This window comes from Caenorhabditis remanei, chromosome V, assembly GCF_010183535.1.
Source record: "Caenorhabditis remanei strain PX506 chromosome V, whole genome shotgun sequence".
NCBI lineage: Eukaryota > Metazoa > Nematoda > Chromadorea > Rhabditida > Rhabditidae > Caenorhabditis > Caenorhabditis remanei.
In genome coordinates, this window is record NC_071332.1 from 9,705,285 (window position 1) to 9,719,830 (window position 14,546).

Consider the following 14,546-nt stretch of genomic DNA (forward strand, 5'->3'; position numbering starts at 1 on the left):
ATTCTGTCCCAAAAAACAAAATCGTATTTATATTGACGTAGAGCACTCACTTGACGTATTTGTTTCAATGCGAATGTCCCAAACTAAAACAAATTTCCTCCAATTAAAAAAATCAAGAATTATTCAGTATCCATCTCAATATTTCAGCTCCTCAATCATTATCCCCAATGTGCACATTTTTTGATTATCGATGCTCGCGAAATGCTTCTTCTCGGACGTCTTCATTTTCTTTCTCTTGATGATACGATTCGTGTCGCAGCGCTTCTTTTCTGTCTGCAGCACGGAAACTTCAAAGAGCAGACGCATGATGTTGCTTTCATTAGAAATAATATTGAAGAAATTCTGCCGGAACGCACATGTGAATCTATTGCCGCAAAGACTATATTTGGAAAGGCAATCAGCAAAAAAACGTAAGTAATGATCTGATAATCGTAAAATTAGAATAAACACTTTCGAGAAGAAAGTCTCATCGATGATTCACTAATGTCGGACACTATCTAAAAGTTTTATTGCAAACATTTTTAGAGCTCAAGAAGAGCGTCTTCTGAATTGCTGGAAGGAGTGTTCAAAGTATCGTAATGATACAGAAAAGGAACATGAGTTGTTATTGACATTGACGCAAACGTCTAGTTGTTACGGCGCCGCTTGGTTCAGCGGACGAATTGAAAAGAAGACATCGAGAGCCAGCTTACGCAATTTTGGACAGAGTTTTGCCGAGATTGAGGTGCGTTTTATTTTTAAAAAGTTTTCTACTGATTGTTGAAATATTTTAGGTAAATATTGGAATCAATGATCGTTGGCTGACAATTATGGATTCCAATTTCACTGAGACGCTACTCGTCCAATCATTGGAGGAGATGACATGGCAGTTAGAAGGAACTAAAGAGAATCAGACACCCTTTCTAATTCTGAACCTCAGTTGTGATGAAGAAATCAAAGAAGGAAGCTCTACTACAATCAATATAAGCAACCATGCGACCACATTGTTCCTGATGGTCACTGGAAGTCAGACACTTTTAATTGATGCTCTTATGAATACAATGACTGGAAGAAGATTAGAAAGAGCTATTTCTGATGTAAGTTGTGAATGTTTCTTCGAGTGTTTAACAAAAGTCATACTTTCCAGAGTAGCTCCTCGGATTCCAGCACAAGCTCTGCCGGTCATGCGTCGCTCATTCAATCTAGATTAAGCTTGAAAAATTGCTCAGCCAGTAGCAACCGAAAACTATGTTTAGCCAAATTCAAAGATGGAAAATGTACAGAAGCGGCGGGAAGCTTTAAAGCTATCTACTGCCAAGGCCAAACTCTTTAACTCGTTAAAATCGCTAGTTGTTCCCCGGTTTATTCAAAGCTTCTTCGGTGCTTGTAAGTGTAAATATAATGGAAAGAATAAGGGGAAAATTAATTCAGATCTCACTCTTTTTCGCTTGTTTTTTTACAAACTCTGTTTCAAAGCTAAAATTAATATCTTGAAAATCATTGTGTTCCGTTTTTCTGTACGAATGATGAAATAAATGCTTGACTTTTTAAGTGATATTCAACAATTAATTAACACAAAATATCAGACCCGAATGAACAATATTTTATGAGCACCTGATCCGAATTGCCTGTTGATCTCTTACATGGGCAGCAATCAACGAGACGATTGTTGCGATTGATGCCATCGCTCCGTTTCCAGTGTCTCCACAGATCAACTCTTTTTGAATTGGACAGATTTCTTTGAATTTCAATAGCGATTTCAGCACTGTTCGATGTTGTAAAGTGAGTGGATTCTCCCACATATGAGTATTCATAGCAGGTGCAAAGTAGCACACTTTTGAAAGATCCCAAGCACGAATGATAGATGTCACAAGATTATCGCACAATCCATTTGCAATTTTCGCCAGAGAATTCGCGTCGAGGGGAGCAATGAGTGCCGAGTCGGCCCATTTTCGTAACTCTTAACGAAGAAGGATCATATCACTATATTTAAGTAGTAAAACCTACCGATATGAAGAACAGGATCTCCTCGTTCTCTCCACATTGACCATTCATCTCTATCTTCGTAGACAACTTCATCGAATTCGAATTTCTGGATTTGACACAATTTGGCAGCATTTTCTGTTGTGACAACCTGAATCGATTGATTTTATTAAATAAACCTGTGTAAACTGTGAACACACCTTGATAATTAGACGTTCTTTTCCGATTTTATGATACAGTTCACTGATGAGCTCTGGTATTTTCATAACTGCAATGCTCCCAGTGAGGATAAGAAGCAAATGATGTTTTGACGGATCATCTCGAACTATTTTGTGAGACCTTGTAAGTGGAGGGCGGCACTGCGAAAAAAATTGGAAAAGTATTTTAAACAAATATTAAACTCACATAGTTTGAATGACTTCCTGTGCTGTCGTTAGAGCTTGTTCGTTTTCTTTTAATTGGAATTTCGTCGGACATTCCGTGCAATAAACGAGAAGAGAGACAAACGGAATAATGATTTGGAAAAACGCGAAGTGATGAAAGTCCTCGAGGAGTACACGTATATTGGTTTTCTAGGCCATTCGTTGTGTACTCCTCGTGCACTAGCATCATTTTATTTTATTTGTTCCGTTTAACCATGAAAGCTGCTCAAAGTGCTGCAAGAGCCATCAATCCCGAACGATTCCCATTGTATCTGTACAAAAGTATACTCAGGTATGTCATTTACTTCAAACATCCTTGAAAAGTGTGTATTTCATTGGTTTCAGACTCCATTATGGGTTACCTTCACAGGCTCGATTAATGGGCGACACATACGTCAAGGACGAGTTCAGAAGACACATCAATGCAAAACCTGAATTTGTGAAACCATTTATTACAGAATGGACGGTAGGTTCTAGCTGTTTTCCATAAGAATGAGAAAGAACTAGTATTTCCAGAATTACTGTGTTATGCTCTCTAAACAGTTGTCAAGCGCTGGAATTCGTAAAGGAAACATAGGAAAGGTTCGTGTAAACGTTTCTAACCGGGTTGGAATTATTTATTTTCTAGGATCTAAATTCTGATAAGATGGAGCAACTCAGCAATGAACACATCCAACAACTGGTGGAATTGCGCGTAGAAGCTGATCGACATATGGGACGAGACGATTTCTTTCAAAATTTACAGACTGTGACGGAAGGTCGGGAAAAACCTATTTGAAGTCATAATACCTGAATAATGTGTAGTGAAGTCATTAGTATTGATTTTGTTCGTTCATTATTGCTCCAAATGATCAGTAATAAATGTTCTAGTCTTTCAGATGTATGTATTATCAGACTTGTCACGGGCCGGGCCGGGCCGGGCCGGGCCGGGCCGAAATCAGAAAAAAATCTCGGCCCGGCCCGGCCCGGCCCGGCCCGGCCCGGCCCGGGGGCCCGGCCCGCTCGGCCCGTTTTGAAACATTTTTTCAAAAAATTTCTTGTTTTTCAACTTTTTTTTGGAAATTTTTTGAAATTTTTTGAACTTTTTTGAAAAAAGTATAGTTTTTGAATAAACATTTAAAATTGAATCAAAATGTGAATATGTATGATAATCAAAGCATTTTTACTCTTTTTTTTCGAAAAATTTCAAAAAAAAATTGGTAAAAATGGGTACCCATTTTTGAATCCGGGCCGACCGGGCCGGGCCGGGCCAAGAGAAATTTCGGCCCGGCCCGGCCCGGCCAAGAAAAATCTCGGCCCGGCCCGGCCCGGGCCGGCCCGATTTTTGACAAGTCTGTGTATTATGACAATTTATTGAACAACAAAATAATAAGATCGTGTGCAGGAATAGGATAGTGAACCCGTTTTCACGGCCGAGAGTATAAAAAGCACGACATTATTTCTGAAAAGCATAAAAAGTCCCAAACAAATTTAGATATTCTCCATAGGTTTTCTTGATTTTCGGTGAGTTGGGCCAGTTGTCTACTTGACAATACGTCTTTCGCATCAATTTGTAATAGTAGACAAGTTTCTCGGCTCTCCAGTTACTGCATCTTCTGTACATATCAGATGTTATATCTCTCGCTTCTCCACTACCGCAGAACTCTTTCTGTTGATCATTTCGCTGTCGAACCAGCCGGTAGTACATTGTAGTTTCAGAACGAAGCCTCTCGATCACCTCCTCTGTCAATTTTTCCTTGTTTGCCAAACATTCTTCTTCAGGTTCCTCATTCTAAAAACGTTTCGATTAGTTTGAAATTTCAAGTATCATTTTGAAACCTCTGCATCTTCTGAAGCTGGTGGTGGAGGGAGGTCATCCTCATCGATATCCCCATCGAACTTCGGCACAGAAGTCGAAACCGATATCCACGCCTTGGCCTGTATCTTAAGCAAAAGGTTATGAAAAACTCTCAGCGTGTTGTTTTTCTTTACCTCCGCACTAGCTTGTTTATCCGAAGCCATTGTTGAATAATAGTAAGGATCTTCTCCAATCACAATAGGCTCTGTGGGGTGTTCATGTGATTCAGTCTTCGTTGGTTCAGAATATGTATGGGTTGGATCGATTGATGTTGGCTGGACTACATATTCCACTTTTTTGTACATTTCCTCTTGAGAAGGAATTGGTTCTGTCGTAGCAGGAGAAGGATCTTGATCTGGTTCATGGAAATGTTGAGATGGCTGAAAACAGATTCTTAATACGCAAATACTGTTTCGATGTCTGACCTGTTCAGTTGTAGTACCATAATCGAATTGGTCTCGTCCAGCACTTGCTCTGTTTCTATCATCATCTCGTAGAGTGCTCACAGTAACCTCTGGGACAGAATGTGTTGTGTTGTCATCAATCAGTCGAATTTCTATCCTTTCAATCGGAGCATCCAATCGTTGAACTGAAAATAAAACTCATCTAGATTCTCTGCTTTATTGTTTTATTTTGTCTTTCTGTCTGCAGTGTAATCTTCATAGTTTGTTTTCTTGTTTTCCTAGTGTTTTGTTTAGATTTTTACATCTGAAGAGACAATAAAGAAGGTCATTCACATCTCATTGAGCTCTCATTGTTATTGTGCAAGTGATAAAGAAATGAAAGAAGAAAATAGAGAAATAAACGCACTGACATCAGTTGAGAGTGCACGTGATAGGAGCACAACGAACGGAGAAGAAATCTTCGTTGTTGGAAACATTTTGGAGAAAAGGAGAGAGAGAGATATGAGTATACTCAAGACTTTTTGATTGACATTTGAAAAAGGAAACAAATGAGTCATCCGAATTCAGAAGGTTATACTTTTGGAAAATTCAAAAAGTCATTGTTTGGAAAATAGAGACTTTGAGAACAAAAAATACTTGTTTTCTAGAACGTAAAAACAAGCAGTAGATTTTCTCAAAGTTTATTCAATCTCTCCAGAACGTTTGTTCTCCAGAATGTACGTTTGAGCACCCAGCAGTCAAAACGTTTTCCTATCAATCAATCTTAACCTTTTAGAAGAACCGCGTTTAGACAGTCAAATATGCTTTTTTTCTCTAGAGTTTAAGACATATTAAACGGCCCCTTACTCACACATAGATGTTTTCAAATGCACATACTATCTCATTCATTTGTGAAAGCATCTTATTTTCCTCCCATTTTGTCTCATTCTTTTGTTTTTTCGTATATCTCATCGAATTCTAACCACGCGATGACTCAAAAATTGCAAAAACTGGAAGCTTGGCATTTCCAAAAACAAAACATTTACACGCATCATGATCTCATAGTTTATGAATGAGAAATGAGACCAAAAAGAAGAAATGGAACACAAGGAAAAGATGTTCAGATGAAACTATATCTACATCTAATGCTCTACAACATGAACCTTGCTGACTCGAACCTGTGAACGTTGGATGCGTCGTCATGACGTCTTCCATGTCATCCTCAATCCGTGGTCGTTTTGTAGAAGCAGTCGTCGTCGTCATATCTTCATCTTCATCATGTCCAACAGGACTAGCTTGATTAATGGGAACTAATAATATAAAAAACAGGGCAAATAGGTAAAAGTTCATAAGTGACGAGATGAATTATGAGATATGAGACAGGACGAGCCCTCCCTGACGTCGAAATGCGACAAGTTGAAGATAGTGAGAATCGGAGATGGCAAGACGAAGCAGCTGACACTCTGAATCGGCGGCGAGCGATGAAAGCCGATATTATTGATCTGATTTGAACTAACTTCTTTCATTCTTGTTGTTTTGACATCTGATTCTACTTCAATTGACGTCAAGAAAAGAAGAAAATGGAAGAAAGAGATCAAGAAAGGGCGATTGTTTCTTAGATTTTTCGTATGTCATTAACAGAGGTATATTTACAAGAATATGTGGAAATGCTAAGAATTTTCAACAGTATTTCTTGTTTCACTTCATCTGAATCGTTATCCCCATCCCAGTTAAGAGAATACTGTAATTGCATCCTTGAAAGCTGTACTCTGTTTGAAGATATGCCGTTTGAGTGTATTTTTCTTCTGGGAATGTAAATATTGTTTATTTGTACAGTTATTATCAGTTACATTGTAACAAAATTTCAGAGCTCACAACATAGGATAAGAGGATCAGATTTGCAGAAGAAAACGGTATTGGTTTCATTTTATCATTTATTTTTGTGAGATCGAGAGCCCACGACGTAATGGAATCGCTGAAATAAGTCATTATTTTTAATAATAACTTAATACCCCAATCACTCACGGTTCTTCCGAAGATAAGAACCAGACGACGATTCATCAGCTACAGTCACAAAGTTTGGCTGAAATCAATTCCATTTTGATCTTTTGAACATTCTTCAATCTTTCAAACCTTCAAACTGGGCGGTGCACTCAACTTTGGAAGTGGAGCTCTCGAGGAGGCAGACTGAAAAAAGAAAAGAAGTAATTAAATGTGTTTTGAACTTGAGAGATCTCTCTACGTGCAATTGGTATAATCTGAAGACAAAAAGAAAGGAAAACAAAAAGAAACAACGTCAGATAGTGTCTAATTTCCTGTGTTTTTTCTATTTCTCACCCGTTTTCTTTGAGTTGGAGTTGACAATTTACGCAACGGAGATGGCGATTTTCGAGTAATTACACGGACTCGAGGTTGTGGAGACGCATTCTTTTTTGCTTCGTTATTCTTGGGAGCCAGAGAAGTTTGTCGTCGAAGTTTAAATCTATCGTGATTTGGGACAAGGAGTTCAACATCTTCAGTGTCATTTATCTCGATTCCCGGACTGCAAATGTATTCCTTAAATTGGATTCTTCAATCATTTCGTCTTACATCGTCAGCATCTCCCCTTCATAATGGTCAACTATCTTTGCATCTGGAGAGAAGAGTTCCTTGAAAATCGCTTCAATCTTTACTTCTGAATCTTTGCGGTATAAGTTTCGCCGTTTATCGAAACCCGAAGAACAATTGGAAGAAGTCGAAGATTTTCTGGTTAGATGCTGCAAAGGAATACGTGAAAAAGGAAGATAGAGGTGCAAAAATCTAGATTTCTCTAGGGAAAAAAAGGAACTTTCAAATCAGGAGTAAATGGAGTTTTATGGTCAGAGTGAATGAACTCTTCAATCAGGAAGATACAGGTTAATTAAGTCGATTGAAGCTAGGTTAGTCGAACTAGAGGGGAACTTTTCTTGAAAAAAGAAATTTTAAAAAAAACTCCTCAAACGAAAAATTGTGTCTAGCAGCTCGTTTGAAGACTGCTGAGAATTCACTTTTAAGACTATTTAGAACTCACTCCTCTTTCATGATGTCCTCCTTCGGTGGATTCACTATCTTGATGTCTCAGATTTCTTTCAATTACCATTCCATTCAAATCGTTCGACAGCTCGTGAACGCTCATATTGTCCTGCAAATACAGAGAGAAAAGCAAAATGTGTCAGGCGTGGTCCTCCTCTTCGGAAGAAACAAAGAGAAGAAGGCGTGGCTCATGACATCTTGAAAAGAGAGAAGTGGGAGGGAACTTGTTGCAGAGAGAGGTCGAATGGCATTCTCTCATGAATACGAAACAAACATGAATTTGGTTATTTTGCGGATGAAGGAGGTCTCCAACTTCTTGTTTCTTTCTATTGATGACCTTTGGATGCAAAACACAGAGAATGAAAAAAAGGAAAAGAAGTGACAAGTTCCAGGAAACTGAAATGACGAGGAGGAAGAAATAGAGAGGGCAATAAACAAATGACATGGGCGGTATTACCCTTGAAATAGAGCAAAAAAGAGCAAAGATTTTGTTATGACAGTTGTGTGGACTGCTCCTTATAATGCACTTTAAAATGCAACTTGACATCGTAAACTCACTTTCGTAGGCTTATTTTTTTGAATCAGTTTTTATTCCAAGTTAATTATTTTTTAAATACAGATAAGAAGAAAAACAAACACGAGACAGAACATGCATACTAGATTAAATGACAAATTGGTTGATTTGAAATTCTAGTTCCATTGTGCATACAAATTCCTAAAATGAACATCCTGACCAACTGGCCCTTGATCATCTCCAGACAGAGTTATTCCGAAAACATTACGAATTGTGACAACATTCGATGGGACGGTTTCTGGAGATGGAGATATTGGTGTCAATCTTTTAACTGGTCTTCTACGAATTGTGTTGCAGCAAAATTGGCTGAAGTGGAACAGGACGATGAAGGGAATGAGATATTGGAGGGTGAATCCAATCTGAAATGAAACAAATTGCAAAAAAAAAACAAGGAAAGGATTTGTTTGTTTTCCAACAAGAAAAATTTAATGAAATGGCCTGAAGCAAAGAATCTCAGAGGACCTGGAGAAGAAGTATCTAACTAAAACTTTGCTCCAGATTTAAACCTATTTGAGTTTGAATAATATCTTCTCTTGTGTATTGATCAGACTTCCCCACTAATGAGTAATCACACCTAAAACACAACAAAATCCGACATTAATCCCAAACTCGAAATTTCAGAAAACAAGGTAATAATGTGTTTTTGATTAAAGGGAGCTCAATTACAGCTTAGAAATTTGGTTGTTGTTCTTCTAGTTTTCTGTAACATCATTTTGTGTTTTTTCTGATCCACGAGGAACCGAATTTGTGAAAACATGCCTACATTGAAATATTGCATTCCAACAAAAACATCCTTTCCGTCAATAATTTATTTTATCCGAGGTCGAGAGTCTAACTCATAAAAAATTACTACCTTGCTTGTACCTTTGGTCCAACTAAAGTTCCTTTGTGTATGCACTTTTGAACCTTTTACTATTCCAAAGTTTCTCTTCAACTTACCAATCGAAATGTGGCAAACTTTTTCAGATAATAGTCGTCGTCATAGCAATAGTTGAGATTAAGCACCTGCGCTGTATTTAAGAACACGTCGGAGCATAAAAACATGACTTGGACTGCCGTATCAATACAAACAATCGGAATTTGTATCCGGAGTGCTTTCAGATTCTCAGTGACTTGATATCTCTCCGATAATGCAGATTTGGCTCTTCCTGATTTGGATTTTGAACGATTTGCAATGAGAAGAAGAAATAGAGAAACGGAACATGTGATAGCGAATAGAGCTTGAATGTTTCTAGTTGGTATTGTCGCCATTATGGCGTGGCGATTCGAAAACTCGATGTAAACAAGGATAGTCTGAAACAGTTGTTGCAGAAGGTTGTCTTCATGGTATTCTCTTACCGCACAAACCAATCCGAAACCAAGTGTCAGCCATGGTCTAGAGTTCTCATAAAACCTGGAGAGCGATGTGGCATACAGTCGCTCGATGATACCAATTGCGACTGAAAAATACCGATTTCGGATGAAAAGACACCAGGGACTCACTCAAGGGAGGGATGAAAAAGTTGAAAGCCATATAAATTCGTTCAGAACTTCTGATTATAACATCTGCAGTTCTTTCGACTGGTCCATAGTTATCACCGTAGAAAGTGAAGGTGATGTTTCGAATTGCAAGAAATGTCGTGGAGAAGAAATAGAGAAGAAGAAGGACAATGAAACAGAATCTGAGAAATTATGAATGAATTGATATTTTAAAATATTGGATCTCACGAGAACAGTGGGTGAAAAATCTTCCTCTTTCTGAAAAATACCCGAACCGCCAAAAGGAACAGGAGTGACAATGGAGCAAGTGCCAGAGCAGACGCTATTGATAACAATTGAAGATGGTTGGGTCCACAGTTGTCCATGAATATTTCTTCCCAAGATCGATTCATGAAACTCGAGAAACTGGAAGAGCGGAGGCGGAGAAGAAAGAAAAAACTGAAAGTGGAGTTGAAATTGGATAAACAGGTGAACTTGAAAAGAGGGAGAGGAAGAAAAAATGAGAGATAGGTGGAGTGGAGAAACGGAAAGAGAAGCAGTTTCAGATTTGTAGTTATTGTGTTCAGAGAGGATGATTGAACTGGGTTGGAAGTATCATGTTCCTTTCAGATATCCGAATGTAGTATGATTGTCATAAAATTTATACACGAAAATTTGGGCAGTATTCGTCCCATTAAAGATTAAAGGTTGAAGTTGTTTTCATCACATTTTCAACTCTTCAAACACTCTAAACACCCTTGAATCTATTCAGATGAATCTCCTTGTCCTTTGCGAAAATTTGATGACACTAAAACTGAAAGATCCTTGAAAAACAGTCGCTTAAAAGAGAGCACATTGATTTTATTCCTTCAGTTAAAACATCGGATGTTTTAAAGTATGGATCGAGAACGATTTCTAACACATCATCGGAAGAAAAAAGCGACAAACACTCAAAAAACCAATTTCATCTACTCTGAAATTGAAAATTGTTTGTGTCCAAGTGATCAAAAGAAAAATGTCATTTTTCTCTTTAAATTACAACTTTCATCACATTTATCACAAAAACATTTCATGATCGAAGGGCGGATAATCATTCTCAGAAAATCAGTTCTGCAACTGGTAGAAACTAGAAACATGAACTCTGGAAATGAAATTTAAATCTGAATGGAAGAAGTGAGTGCCACCAGCATAATCGTATCCAAGTGACGATTTGCACCTGCATTTTTACAAATTGTTTAAATGTTGACGAAGACGGAAGAGGTCTATTTAGAACACAGGTCATTTTATCAGTGCATACTTTATTCTGACTTAAAAACATTCTAAATTTAAGTAAGCCATTGAACTTTCAGCTGAGTAAAATAATCGATGTTAGTTCCCGCAATATCCATTCCGAGCACGTTATTGATCTGAAAGATGAGTATTTAGATTGTGATTCAGTTATTCACTACAAAAAATGGATTCCAATCTGAAAAGACAGACTGAAAACCACTCTTTAGACTTATAATAAACTTTAAACACTTTGTTATTCTGGTCGGCATCGATGCTCTGTCGAACTGTTGGTTGTCGTCGAGCTAATTGAGATTTCACTTGATTCCAAATAGAAGAATGTTGCTTCACAACTAGGAGAGGCATGAACAACTGAGTTAGCAGTAGTATCTGAAAAGTAACCGGTTTCAGACTGCTCTAACCGCTTCTTTAATTTTTGGGAAAGAGGATGAGACCAAGCTACATTTGTTTTCATTTACTGATACAGTCTGTTCGTTTTTAGACACATCATAATTATCAATACTCAAATTATGTTTTCAAACCTTTTCTTCTCAAATTATAGAAAACATCACTCATTTCCGTCTGAACCTCACATCACTTTGAAAACTCACCGTTCTAAAAATAGTAAAAGTAATTGTATACCCAGGAAGATTTCTACAAACTTTTAAGTTAATATTGAAATCCACCTCGGAAAAGAACATTGATAAAACAAAGAGAATTGATATACAATTGTCAACTACTACAAATGGAACGAATGTTCTGAAATTTCATGAATAAAATAAGCTGAACAGTTTCTCTCTCTAACCTCAGAGCTTTGACATTTTCAGCCAACTGATATCTGACAGTCAGAGTGGATTTGTGTCGCGAGTTATATGTCAAGTGTCGATTCACAAAAAATAAAACAACGAGACATATGCAGATACAAATCGATAATCCGAACTGCACATTCTTCGCCGTATCATTGTAATCTCCATTTTCAACCAACACGTTTTCATAGTATACTACTCCTATCTGAAAACAAAACAATTGAATTTCTGGCCACCAACAGAGACTTTCAAGAATCAAAAACCCACCCCTAGAGCTTGTCCAATAATATAAATGATCCAATATCTTGAATGTTCATAAGAGCTCACGAAAATAGTAGCACATAAACGCTCAATCAATCCAATTACAACTGGAAATAGTCTGTGATATTTTACTTGTTTTCCTTCTGAATACAACAAACCACATGGCTGAATATACATGTAGACCCATAGATATAACTTATCAATGTAAAATATAACAGGACTGTTTTCATCGTATAATTGAAAAATCGCAGTGAGAAGAACACACAGGTTGCATACTGCGTACGAGAATATCAACAGTATGAAAGATAACCTGAAATTGGGATGGCTATGAATTCAGATCTAAAAAGATTATGGTAACGAAGAAGGCGTCATGTGAGCAATCTTATTATTAAGTTGACAATTATGCAATTTATTTGGAATTATGAGAGCAGTCTTTAAGGTTTCTACAAACTCACAGAATAATTTTGTTCTGTTTTACGAAAGATCATAAAAGGGATCTTGTTCCTGGAATACTGAGATTTTCGCAAACTTACGTAAAAAAGGGATGAAAAGTTTTGGAATGAATTACAAGTAAGATACATAAAAGTATAAAAACGACGACCATTGGCAGTGATAAAGTGATTGAAAGAACATTAACAGCCAAAAGGAAACTGTCTGGACATAGTGATTCATTCATCAACCTGAAATGAAATGAAATTTGTAGCGCTGTCTGGAAAAACAGTGAGTGACGGAACACGGATAAGAATAGAAAAATAAGATCATTGACTCATTCGAAATCTTGTTTCGTTGGAAGGATTGCATTTAGGGAGTGTAAATGGAGAGTGTAGACACGAGATTCTCATGGAATCTCTGGGAAAGCGGGTTGAGACAACTACAAGATCTTTGTGATGAAAGACCGATTTTCGTGCTCAAAATATCATCTGACATGGGCAATTTTCATGTTTGTCAACCGACAACAACTGCGTGTTTTCGATTGTCAAAGAATTGTAATTACATACAAGACAAATGGAATGGACTGATATGATTCAGAAGGCGAAAAGGAGAATTAAACATAATTCAGAAGAATTCAGAAGGGCAGAACACAGGATTCGGAGAAAAAAGAGTTCTAGTTTCCGGTTGGATTGAATTAATGAAAAGTGCGGTGGCGAGTTTTACGTCTCTATAAAGGCAAACAGCGAGGTTAGATTTCTGATCAAATCAGGCATAAGGAAAAGAAATGTAAATTCCAAGAAATTATAGAAAAAAAAACAATATGAGGCTGGTTTATAGCTCTAATCAGATACATTTTCAGATATAGGATTGACAATAATAACTACTATATAGGGTTTCATTACCGAATCTGCCTATTTTGTTTTACTTATCCTGCTTTTTAGAAAAATTACAATACTACATTCCTAATAAGATTCAGCTTAATTTTAGCTGTTCAATAAATCACAAACGTCTCATAAATCCTTCTTCGTTTTTCAACCTGCAACTATAATTTCTCCAGACATTATTCTGCCAGATGAGAGACAAAACTACAGAGTTCTTCTGGGGAAAAGAAGTTGAATATAATGTGGTAGACAGGAATAAAACAATTGTTCGTTAATGAGGCGATATCCCAATACAAGAGTTTTTTCTTCAAAAGTTGACAACTTGATTACCGACCATTGAGAACTGGACTACTGAACAAAAAGGGTACTGAAACTGTAGTCAATAACTTAGTTTTGATATTAGAACCTGAATGACATGGGAGAGAAACGAAGTTTGAACCGAGTACTTCCGACGCTGAAATGAGCGAAAATAGTGTAGAAACTTTTGGTTCAGTTTGGAGTAAAGACTAGCAATATTTGTGAGAGAGAGACCTATAATTTTAGAATTTTCAAAATCTAAAAAGTAAATTTTCTCATGATATCATTGGAGAACACTCGGAAACTTTTGAACACTGAACGAAATCGAAGAGGAGATTTCTTATTTCATGAAATTGAATGAAATGAAAATCATTAATTTTCCAGTCAAACAGTTTCAAAACGCTCATTGAACACGATGGAGAAGAGAAAAAATGAAGAGCTACATTCGGAATCAGTAAACCAAAAAGATCAATTTCAGAAGTCCGACAAAATGTTGTATTTTCGGGGCGGTGGAAACGATATTATGGAATATAACAAAACGAGGGAAAATGTAATCAAAAGGAAATTGGATAAAACGTGATAACTTGTAACTTATCGAGGAGGCAAATTGGGGGAAAAAACTAATAATGGAAATATTCACTCAGGAAATCTAACCGAATTTAAACCAAATGGGACCTCGATTTGGATTTGAGAAGTGAATTTTACGAGACTCTCGCATGAGAATTGGTGTGAAGAGTGTTGGAGATCAGTGAGCCCAGTATTAAAGTCTGGGAAAGATAATAATATTGATGGTTTGATCTCGATTTCAGCTGCTCCCAGGTGGGGGAGTTGACATTGTGACGCAAAATAGAAACAAGGAAAGTTTAAATTAGAATTACATTCATAACGTAGATTACCTGCAGTCTAAGAATATAAA

At 37.1% G+C, this 14,546-nt stretch overlaps 5 protein-coding genes across 5 annotated transcripts; 1 reads left to right on the top strand and 4 right to left on the bottom strand.

The window, feature by feature from the left end:
* Positions 1-1,583: 1,583 nt before the first annotated feature.
* On the bottom strand, positions 1,584-2,439 carry GCK72_018580 (uncharacterized protein; the record flags this gene model as incomplete). Its single annotated transcript, XM_003114042.2, has 4 exons — positions 1,584-1,939; positions 1,987-2,113; positions 2,163-2,321; positions 2,368-2,439. The coding sequence occupies 4 exons, from the start codon at positions 2,437-2,439 to the stop codon at positions 1,584-1,586; spliced, it is 714 nt and encodes a 237-aa protein (XP_003114090.2).
* A 160-nt stretch (positions 2,440-2,599) lies between these two features.
* Positions 2,600-3,162, top strand: GCK72_018581 (uncharacterized protein; the record flags this gene model as incomplete). Its single annotated transcript, XM_003114279.2, has 4 exons — positions 2,600-2,676; positions 2,730-2,850; positions 2,901-2,966; positions 3,013-3,162. The coding sequence occupies 4 exons, from the start codon at positions 2,600-2,602 to the stop codon at positions 3,160-3,162; spliced, it is 414 nt and encodes a 137-aa protein (XP_003114327.2).
* A 657-nt stretch (positions 3,163-3,819) lies between these two features.
* GCK72_018582 (uncharacterized protein) lies at positions 3,820-7,758 on the bottom strand (the record flags this gene model as incomplete). The annotated part of the gene is made up of 10 exons (XM_053732633.1): positions 3,820-4,155; positions 4,203-4,307; positions 4,356-4,601; positions 4,647-4,810; positions 5,783-5,899; positions 6,630-6,687; positions 6,738-6,791; positions 6,942-7,146; positions 7,194-7,360; positions 7,654-7,758. The coding sequence occupies 10 exons, from the start codon at positions 7,756-7,758 to the stop codon at positions 3,820-3,822; spliced, it is 1,557 nt and encodes a 518-aa protein (XP_053581546.1).
* A 587-nt stretch (positions 7,759-8,345) lies between these two features.
* Positions 8,346-10,100, bottom strand: GCK72_018583 (uncharacterized protein; the record flags this gene model as incomplete). Its single annotated transcript, XM_053732634.1, has 5 exons — positions 8,346-8,588; positions 9,169-9,522; positions 9,568-9,668; positions 9,712-9,890; positions 9,937-10,100. The coding sequence occupies 5 exons, from the start codon at positions 10,098-10,100 to the stop codon at positions 8,346-8,348; spliced, it is 1,041 nt and encodes a 346-aa protein (XP_053581547.1).
* Positions 10,101-11,012: 912 nt separating this feature from the next.
* On the bottom strand, positions 11,013-12,392 carry GCK72_018584 (uncharacterized protein; the record flags this gene model as incomplete). The annotated part of the gene is made up of 7 exons (XM_053732635.1): positions 11,013-11,093; positions 11,197-11,343; positions 11,616-11,712; positions 11,759-11,964; positions 12,027-12,127; positions 12,179-12,330; positions 12,379-12,392. 7 exons carry the CDS (start codon positions 12,390-12,392, stop codon positions 11,013-11,015), a joined length of 798 nt encoding a protein of 265 aa, XP_053581548.1.
* Between the last annotated feature and the right edge of the window lie 2,154 nt (positions 12,393-14,546).